Below are 9,895 nucleotides of genomic sequence, written 5' to 3' on the forward strand. Positions count from 1 at the left end.
AGGGTAGAAGGAAAAATAAGAAAATCCGCAAGCGAAGAGACAGTGAGAGCAGGTGCAAGCAGACTAATGTTGGAAATAAACTCTTCGCTTGCGGATTTTCTTATTTTTTCTTCTACCCTCAAGATGGAGGCGATACGTTCCTCCGAAACGTCGGTTAACACCACATCCCAGAAGACTGCTTTCTTCATAGTCACCGCCGTGAAAACCTCAAATCTTACATAGACTCAGGGTGTTTGAGAACGGTGCTCAGCAGATTATTTGGACCGAAGAGAGATGAAGTGACGGGAGGTTGGGGAAAACTGCATAATGAGGAGCTTCATAACTTGTACTCTTCTCCAAGTATAATTAGAATGATCAAGTCAAGCAGGATGAAACAGGTAGGGTATGTAGCACGGATATGGGAGAATATGAATGCATATAGGATATTGGTAGGAAAGCCAGAAGAAAAGAGACCACTAGGAAGATCAAGACGTGGGTGGGTGGGTCGGTGGGTGGACAATATTAAAACGGGTCTTAGAGAGGTAGGATGGTATAATATGGATTGGATTCTTCTGGCTCTGAATAGGGACCAGTGGAAGGCTCTTGTGAACACGCTAATGAACCTTCGGGTTCCATAAAATGCTGGGAAGTTCTTGAGTAGCTGCACAATTGGCAGCTTCTTCAGAAGGGCTCAGCCTCATGAGTGAGCGAGTGAGTCACCTAAAGACGATGTACAAATAACTCGCAAACATGTCTGTACAGGCCACTCACATCAGACACTTGGCAATGCGTAACATAACTGGCATTATGCCCTGCAATTCTATGAAGAACTGGTATGAATGAAACCGTGTGAGTTTTGTCGAACTTTTCTAGTCATTTCGACTAATTCTTCACAGACAGACACCGTACAGTCTTGTTAGTTTCCTCATTTTATGCAGTGATTCTCTGATTCACACGAGATGAATAAGAACGTATATGAAGAAGGCTACTATAGCAACCGTTAGAGATACCGACAATATAAGATGTTTCCTGTCTTCTCTTCTCATGGCATCTTTTACCAAATCATCCATGACTTTCAGTTCGTCCTGAAATATGGAAGAGAATGGCATTCAGAGTTACCAATACTGATGAACTGCATATAATTTCCTACATTTTGCAAGGAGAAATTTTAATGAAATTATCAAGTATGTGGTACAATAGATATGCCCCCCGCTTTCCTTCTGATAGTAAAATCCGAAGGAGGGAGACCGCTAAGAACAGCTATGAGCAGATGGGAGATAACATTAAGACGGTTCTTAAAGAACTAGGATAGAGTGGTGTGGACTGGATTCATCTGGCTCAGGTTAGGGACCAGTGGTTGGCTCTCGTAGACACAGTAATGTACCCTCGGGGTCCATAATATGGTGGGAATTACATAAGTAGCTGAACAACTATTAGCTTTTCAACAAGGGCGCAGGTCAGTGAACTTAGTCCGTTAGTCAGTTAAGTGCTTTCAATTAAAAAATCTGCACGGGTTAAACTAGTATGACATTAGGTACAGAATTGTCAAATGACCTGAGAAAGAAATTGTACTGACCATTTTCCACACAACCGGAAGTGTCTGATGTATTTATCCATTCTACAGTAACTCTGTAGTAGGCATTCTGCATGGTCAGAGAATTACACCATTCAGCCTGGAACTCTCTCTGAGCAGTCACTGCATGGTCACAGCATACAGCATTTGACACTGGAACTCACCTTACAGTAGCCACAGGGCATGGGTCATACGTTACCGTCCTTGGTACTAGAACTTACCTCTGTAGCAACGTAACCGAAGTTATAATGGTCAGTAATGTCAGGAAGTCCCCTTCGTGATGGCGACACCCCATCCGTTGTAATATCGCTCTGAAATCAAATGTGGAATTCTCACAGCGGTGGTTATGCAGTTATATCTTCTCAGTTATAACAGCACGTAGTCCGTTGAAAGTCGATCGATGTTTCGGAGACATGTCGCGTCCATCGTCAGGGTCGTAGACTAAACCAAGCAAGAAATGAGCGTGAAGAAGGTGGAAAGCAGAGACATGTTACTCCGAAACTTCGGTTGACTTTCAAATAACTACACAGTGTTACATGCCAGACTTTGCTTCTTCCTGCCTACTTGGTAAGGGTGAAAGTAAAAATACAAAAGGCTCCACTTTACGAAATTTCACTCGTAATTTCTCCTGTAATTGAGTGCATACTCTCGGCTTGGCTTGTATTCCGAACGAGAACTCGTTAACCCGAAACCCCTTACGAACAAAAAACGAACACGTGCGAAAGCAAACGGGAACAAACGAACGCAACGTCGTCCAGTCGGTTCGCCTTAAGTTCTGGTGGCCATCTTGTATGAGAGTCTGATATTCTTAACACTTCTGTGGTTTATGACTTATTATTGATGGTTGATGAGAAGAAAAGTTCTGTTAAAAATGTATGATAAACGTATATTTTGTAGCACAATAGGTTTCCAGTGGTTACAGCACAATTATAGTTTCGCTCCAGGCAACAAAATGGATGATCTGTATTTCTTTTTGTCACGTTAACCCTCAATTACAACATTGCTCCTACGTGAAATTGCGATTCGCGGTAAGAACTTTCCTCATGAACGCAAATATTCGACGCCTGTATTTTTTTTATTGCAAGTGGGGGGAGGGGGACTAAATCCCTTGTACTGCAGCCACTTCTGGCCTATTGTACCAGCCCCAGATGATGGGTGAGGGTGATTGTGGAGCAATTGGTGGCATGAAGATTGGTATGGGAAACCGAAGTACTCGGAGAAAACCTGCCCCAGCGCCACTTTGTCCATTCGACGCCTGTAAGGCAAGGCTATACGTTAACTGTTCCCGCGGGCACTGAATACTACATTACAATGAAGAACCGTGCCTGATATTGCAACATCAGTATGATCAATAAGCCTTAAAGCGGCTGACTGTCAGAAATGAGCGTAAAATTCTCAGAAGGGAAAACACGCGTTGGAAGGCGCTTACTCACGGGACGTGTAGATATTGAAATTTGTGCTTTGTGTTGGACTTTGTTAAATCTGAGCTTCTCACAGCAGTGACTATGCTACAGCAGAGTTCTAAGCATTACTACGTAGTTTCTTGCGCTTTGTCCGTAGTCTGGTACTTTAAAATTAGAACACAATGTTTCGGGGGCTGGAATTGTTGCCTTCCTCCTATTAGTTTGGTTTGTTAAAAAGGGCGAATCCCAATGACTGGACAAGTGAGGAAATGAGGATGGGAGCAGAGTCACGTGTTGAAACGTTATGTATATGCAGCAGCGGGACATTGGTGCGTTCAAAAAGCTACCAATACTAACGGTAATAACGTCATCATCAGAACCCTTTAGAATGTAGCTGAATCAGTTCAGGGCTGAGTCGAATTGTCACCTTTGGTATTAAGATCTATCCACTCTACGAACCAGGTTACGTCATTCCTTGTGTAGTCAACCTAACGAAAGAAATGCCAATTATCGGAATTAATTGGTGACAAATGTGGTCAGGATAATCGAAAATCCAAATATGTTTATTACATTCATATCCACACAAAAAAGACACTACTTATAATGTACTGTACTATTATAACAGTAAAATAAAAAAAAACTTTAAAAATTGGTGAAACATGAAAAATTTATAAATGAAATTATAAATTAAAATTTTTGAATATTAAATTTGAAAAAATGCAACAGTGATATTTGTTTTTCAGATGAAACTCGTTTCCCAGCTAGCAAGTCTCGCAGGCGTGTCGGTGTAAGACGCTGCGAAGCAATGCCTCCATCTTGCTTTTCGTACCACTTCATTGCTTCTTTGTGATTCGGTTAATTGGCAATTCGTACAATCACCCCCCCCCCACGGCGTATGAATACCGGCAGTATGTTGATTCTAGTAACGTTCTAATGATGACGTAATGGCGTACGTCACTAACAGAAGATGACGCAACCTCGCTCCTACAACAGATGGAGTATGGCTGTATTGAATGTACGGTTTCCAGTACCATAAAGAAAACATACCGTTTGGGGTTCTACGGTGCCCAGAACCATTCCAGTATTCACAGCCATTTGAGGACTGATGGTTAATATTTCTATCAGTTTCCTTCGCCAATAGCAGTCCCACATTAGCGTGACATGGAACGCCACTGGTGACAGAAACAGTTGCTGTCTGTCCCGCAGCAGACGCCACTCCTTGGCCGTGAAAATGTCCAGCAGCTGGACGTTACTGCATCCGTTCAGCTTCTGGAGGGCGCAGCTGTGTCTGCGGTCACCACCTCGATACACACACGTGAAGGCGACGAACACTCGGCAACGTGGGCGCTGTTTAATGAAATCCTGTAGCAGAGTACAGCATTCCTCGCACGGCGAGAAGGAGCTGTACAACTCAACTGTGATGGCTGCACTGAAATGCAATTAAATTGGGGGCCATTAATTTAATTTCGTGGGGTCGGCCTGTACCTGCCCCTTATGACAGGTGATGAGGATGAGTGTAGAGCAGTCGATGGAATGAAAACTGGCAGGGGAAACCGATGTACTCGGAGAAACCCTGCCCCAGCGCCACTTCGTCCATCACAAAATTCCACATGACCTGACCTGGAATCGAACCAGGGCCTCCGGCGACTAACCGCCTGAGCCATTACAACCGGTTGCTTAGTACACGTGAGGAAAAGTACAATGATGGCCAAGGGAAGAAATTGGTCTCTAATTTTTGACGGATTTACAAGTTTTCAACCATCTAGCTGTTTTTGGTATGAGGTCTGTGCATGTGCAAATAGGATTTTGTTGGAAAAGCCAGAAAGGAAAAGACCATTAGGAATACCCAGAAGTAGGTTGGAGGGTAATAATAATATGGATCACAAAGAAAGAGGAAGGGGTGGTATGAATTGAATTCATCTGGCTCAGGATAGGAGCCAGTGGAAGGTTCTTGTGAACACGGCATAGAACCTTCGAGTTCCATAAATTACTGGGAAATTCTTGAGCACGTGAGAGGCTGGCAGCTTCTCAAGGAGGGCTCAGCTTCATGCAGTTGGTTCATCTGTGTATGTGTGTCTGTATGTACGTGGTTTTCGCCAGCGCTTGAATTATTGCACGTATTATTATTATTATCCGTATTAGGTATTCAGCGGTTTGTCCGTCATAATTGCCATTTTCTCGGAATTGGCTCTAGGGATTTCGACTAAATTTCGGCAATTTATGGAGACCATCTCCCGAAATAAAAATGTACTGGTGATATCTTCAGGAAAATAACGCTACGCTCTCTTTTGTGCAGTGTCGTCGCTCCAAATCTGTAAGCTGTAACCGCTGACGGCTTAATGTACACTGTAATGATGGGCTCGTCTTGTAGAGTGTTGGGAACTCTGAAAGCATGTTAAGTTAGTTAAGGCAGATTCTGATATTTTGGGTTGTTAAGTGTATAGACTTGGTCGATATGTAACGACATTCCGAGTGGAATATGCTGCCTCCATCTTCAGGGTTGAAATATCACTACAGAATTGTACGGTGTCACGCCCCAGAAGACCAGAATCTGAACAATCTGAAAATATCAAATCTCGTATAGTCAAGCCAGTTACACGTGTAGTTGCATTACGTCATACTCCCCTTTATCGTGATTTTATTCCGACTGCAAGGCCTCCATTACTGCTATAGCTGGAAGGATAACATTAAAACGGATCTTAGAGGAATATGGGGTTATATGGACTGGATTCAGCTGGCTGAGGGTAGAGACCCGTGCCGGACTCTTGTGAACACGGTAATGAACCTTCGGGTTCCGTAAAATGATGGGAAATTCTTGAGCAGCTGCCCAATTGGGAGCTTCTTAAGAAGAACTCAGCTCCATGGAGTGAGTCAGTTCACTTTGTTTAATGTATTGACAGCTGGGACCATTGGTGCAGTTGGGTTTACAGAAACCATTATCTAGCCAAGCAACCGGTGGGAATCCGCAGTGACTACCGCCTACGCTTTTTATAAACTTTTACATCTTTGTCTGGCAACACACAATGCAACGCTCTTTTTCTAAAACATGTTTGGCTCAAGGTCGAACTTGGAAGTCTGCTGACGCGTCCGAATTCAGGTTACCGGTTGGAAAACGTCACGGAATTTATACATAACCCTTCCCAGTGGTCTTTTCCCCGCCGGCCTTCCAACCCAGAATTCTGTACTTTATAAATAATGAATAATAGATATTTACAGGGTACCATCATAGAGCCAAATGCTTTTTGAGAAGCCACCAGTTGCTCAGCTACTCAACAATTTCCGAAAGTTCACTGCCGCGTTCACGAAAGTCCGCCACTGGTCTCTATCCTGGACCAGATGAATCCAGTCTATACGACCCCCATATTACTCTGATCCATTTTAAAATTATCCTTCTACTTATATCTAAGTCTTCCCAGCAGTCTTCTTTGTTCTGGCTTTCCCACCACAACTCTGTACTTCGTAAGAAATGAATGACAGAATTGTGTAGGGTACCATCTAGTGGGTTGTAACGCCGTACAGTTCGACAGAAGTTCACCGGCGTTTCGGAGGAACCTACTGCTTCCTCTTTATGGTAACAGAGTTAATCAAGCAGGCGGCAAGCAAGGCTTGGCTTATTGTTAGGCCTCGAATATGAAGACTGTATATTTCTCTCAGCGTCAGGGAACTTCTACACGGCGTTAAAACCCAGAAGATAGCAGCAGCTTCATTGTCCGTGCTCTGAGAACCTCATATCCAGCAGGACTCTATGCCGCAAGTTTTCACTGTCATCAAATTTCACTGGATTTACTTACCAGCCATGTGTCCACTCGGTCCTCATAATTTCACTCAGCGCCATGTCTTCGGAATGTAGGCTTTTCTTTCCAGGAAACTGGAAAGCTCTACTTAGTTTTGTAAATTCTACGCTGAATTCAGCACCGGCATTATTACGCTTATACCTCACAAGGCACAAAGTAACACACGCTTTTGTGAAAAAGTGTGGTCTGCCTTGTTTGTAGAATAATTCTCCATTTTGGTTGTACGTTGTAGTGTTCTGTAACATGCTTAAATATAAATTTCCGCACACAACAAACGCACTACCAACGTGTTCAGTCACCCTTCAACCTCCACATGTCTTTGGTCTGTTGCCTTATCACTCCTGCGCTGCTGCTTACATCACGTGACACGAGACTCCGGCGTTGCTACTTAGGCCACGGCCACACGAGCAACATTTACTGCTCGAAATCCGCCACAAATGAAGGTGCTGCAACTGTCGCAAATGAAGTGGCCACACTAAAGCCGTAATTACTGCTCTTTGGAGCGTCAAATGCCGCGACTAGGTGGCCACATGGAGCCGTCCGCGATACCGAGCGTCAATAGCCATGATGTCACAGTGTGTGCAAAATATGGCGAGTAGTAGGCTACTGAACAGACAAACAGTATCCGCGTTATGTTTATTATTAATCTGTCATTAACGCCGAAAACAGCTACAGCAGAGGAGAAAGTGGTGGATCCATCCCGTGATGAGTGACAGGTCAGCGAGACGGAAATTTGTGCTACTACATCACAAGTTAATGGAACATTCCGACAAATTTCTCGAATATTATAGGATTACAATCAACTCATTTAAAATACTCTTATCCCTCGTGGAAGATACCATTTGTAAAACTCCATAGCGATTCACTATCAAGCGAAAACAAGACTCAAGTACCAAATAAAGCACGCGACAAATGAAGCTCGTGTGGCCAGGCGAACTACCGACAAATACAGCTAGAACATGGGCCGAGAGACATCCGTCCACGACGCGACCTTGAAATTGCTCCCTCCACGAAGAAACGAGCGTTATTTACTGCTCCGTGTGGCCCTTCTCATTTAACTCCATGGTGCGTATTTCTTGTGCTTCATTTGTCGCGGATTTCGAGCAGTAAATGTTGCTCGTGTGGCCGTGGCCTTAGCTACATACCGGCTTCCGGAGGCGATCAGGCGAAGGTCACGTGCTACTAGCTTCGAGCGGGAAACATAAAGATTTTGAGTTGTGATATCGTGCGCTAGGCCTTGCCATAGCTCAGGCGGTAAGTCACCGGCTTCACATCGCAGCGGCCCGAGTTCGAGCCCAGGTCAGGTCATGTGGGATTTGCGGTGGACAAAGTGGCGCTGGGGAAGGTTTTCTCCGAGTGCTTCGGTTTCTCCTGACAATCTTCTTTCCGCTGATTGTTGCCTAGCAACGAGCTATAAACATTCGTCCTATTGTTGCGTAATGTATCGTGTTTAAAAATCTGTTGCCTGGCGACGCGTTGGTCAAATCCGTTACAATATTTATTCAGAAAATAATTTACCCAATTTCTTCCTTGGTCTTGTGGTATGTGCCAGCATGTAATCTTGTAGGCAGCTAACCACGTTTCCGACAAACGTGCTGTTTAATGTTACAGGCAACCTGTTTTCCTAAACGTCGTCGTCGGCCTATTAGACTGCACGGTGTCAACTCAGAACACGACAGTCTTATCAGTCACCGCCGTGATGACTCCAAAGATTTTAACTTATCGAAAGAAATTAACTTTATATTTTCACGTGCGGACGAAATTTTGTGTCATGGTTGTCTCCTTGCAAGTCGTTCCACTTTCATTATCTCTGCACTTGTAGATAAAAGTGAACAGTTGAAAGGAAGGTAACACCAAATAATTAAAGACTTTTATCGTCCGTTTAACAGGTACTAATGGTAGCATCAGACGGACTGAGCGAGTGTCGGGTTGCCTGCTTCCATGGTTCAAGGCGTACTTACAGTTTCTGTTCCAGAAATCTGGGTAAATAGGCACATAATAGAATTAAACATGACGTTCAGGGAAAACTATACGACTAACGTCATCCGTAAAATGCTTTTCTGATTCGCGTCGTCTCAACACCGTCCTGGGGTTATTCTGCGGGAACATGAATCTTACTGCTGCATACAGTAAATGCAGTGGTTCCCGACATGAGGGGGCGTGAGGCCATGACGTTTAAATTCTTAGCGACAAAGTCACATGAAATATTTTTCCCCCTGCATTTAACAATCTCCCATAAGTGACCGTTAGAATTATTAATCCACATAGTATTTAATAAGGAGAAGTTATGTGTATAAATACTTGCCTATTTTCCTTTGATACGACACGAATCACATAAAAATGACGCATCCAAGAATTATTCATTGTGTGTGTATTCCTTGCCGCAGTAACATACTTACGGAGCCTTTACCTAGCAACGGTAGGGAATACACATAAAGGCACACGCGCTGATTGAACAGATCGCCTTTGAGAGGGGCTCAGGTGCCATGATATATATACCAAGTTTAAAAAAAGATTGTTTAGACGTACAGATGTTAATAAGGGTCACACACAAGCAGTTAGGTGATCTCACAAACCTGCATTTATTATTTCAGCATAAGGAAGGTAGGCTAAAAGATCTAGCGATTAGATTTCAACATCCGTCAGCATTTATCCATCAGCAAGTACAGGGCACCGTGCAGCGTTGTAATTTCAAAATATTGAAACTTTTTATCCGCGATTTTTCGTACGGTACTGATTACGAATTAGTTGTTCAAAAACAATAATATAAATAGTTCAAATTGTTACATTTATCTCAGTAAAATATTGGAAGTGTGTATGAGGTTTTTGGTGAAGAAAGTTGGCTGGTAATGCCAAACACTTCGTGAAAGATTGATCTAGTACAGGGGTGTCCAAACTTTTCGAACCGCGGGCCACATTAGGTAATTCAGCATTTTCAACGGGCCGGATAAAATGAGAAATTAATAACTCTAGGTATATATGAGTTTTATTGCGAGCACAGAATTTCATAAATTAAATACAAAGTACGTGAGAATAAATTATCGTATATTAATAACAACAGACAGTAGCAGCAAATGCTCATATTTTCATCACAAATTATAATAAAACACACTGATATGTTGGGTTTTTGGACTTTATCCATCGTC

The 9,895-nt window shown here is 43.2% G+C and overlaps 1 protein-coding gene across 1 annotated transcript; it reads right to left on the reverse strand.

Annotated features, from left to right (window-relative positions):
* Positions 1-623: 623 nt before the first annotated feature.
* LOC111864106 lies at positions 624-7,049 on the reverse strand. Its single transcript, XM_023851135.2, has 4 exons — positions 6,747-7,049; positions 4,003-4,384; positions 1,774-1,863; positions 624-1,064 (listed from the first exon to the last, which is right to left on the reverse strand). The coding sequence occupies exons 1-4, from the start codon at positions 6,992-6,994 to the stop codon at positions 930-932; spliced, it is 855 nt and encodes a 284-aa protein (XP_023706903.1). The 5' UTR covers positions 6,995-7,049; the 3' UTR covers positions 624-929.
* Positions 7,050-9,895: the final 2,846 nt, after the last annotated feature.

The sequence above is a fragment of the Cryptotermes secundus genome, unplaced genomic scaffold, assembly GCF_002891405.2.
Source record: "Cryptotermes secundus unplaced genomic scaffold, Csec_1.0 scaffold4685, whole genome shotgun sequence".
NCBI classification, from domain to species: Eukaryota; Metazoa; Arthropoda; class Insecta; order Blattodea; family Kalotermitidae; genus Cryptotermes; species Cryptotermes secundus.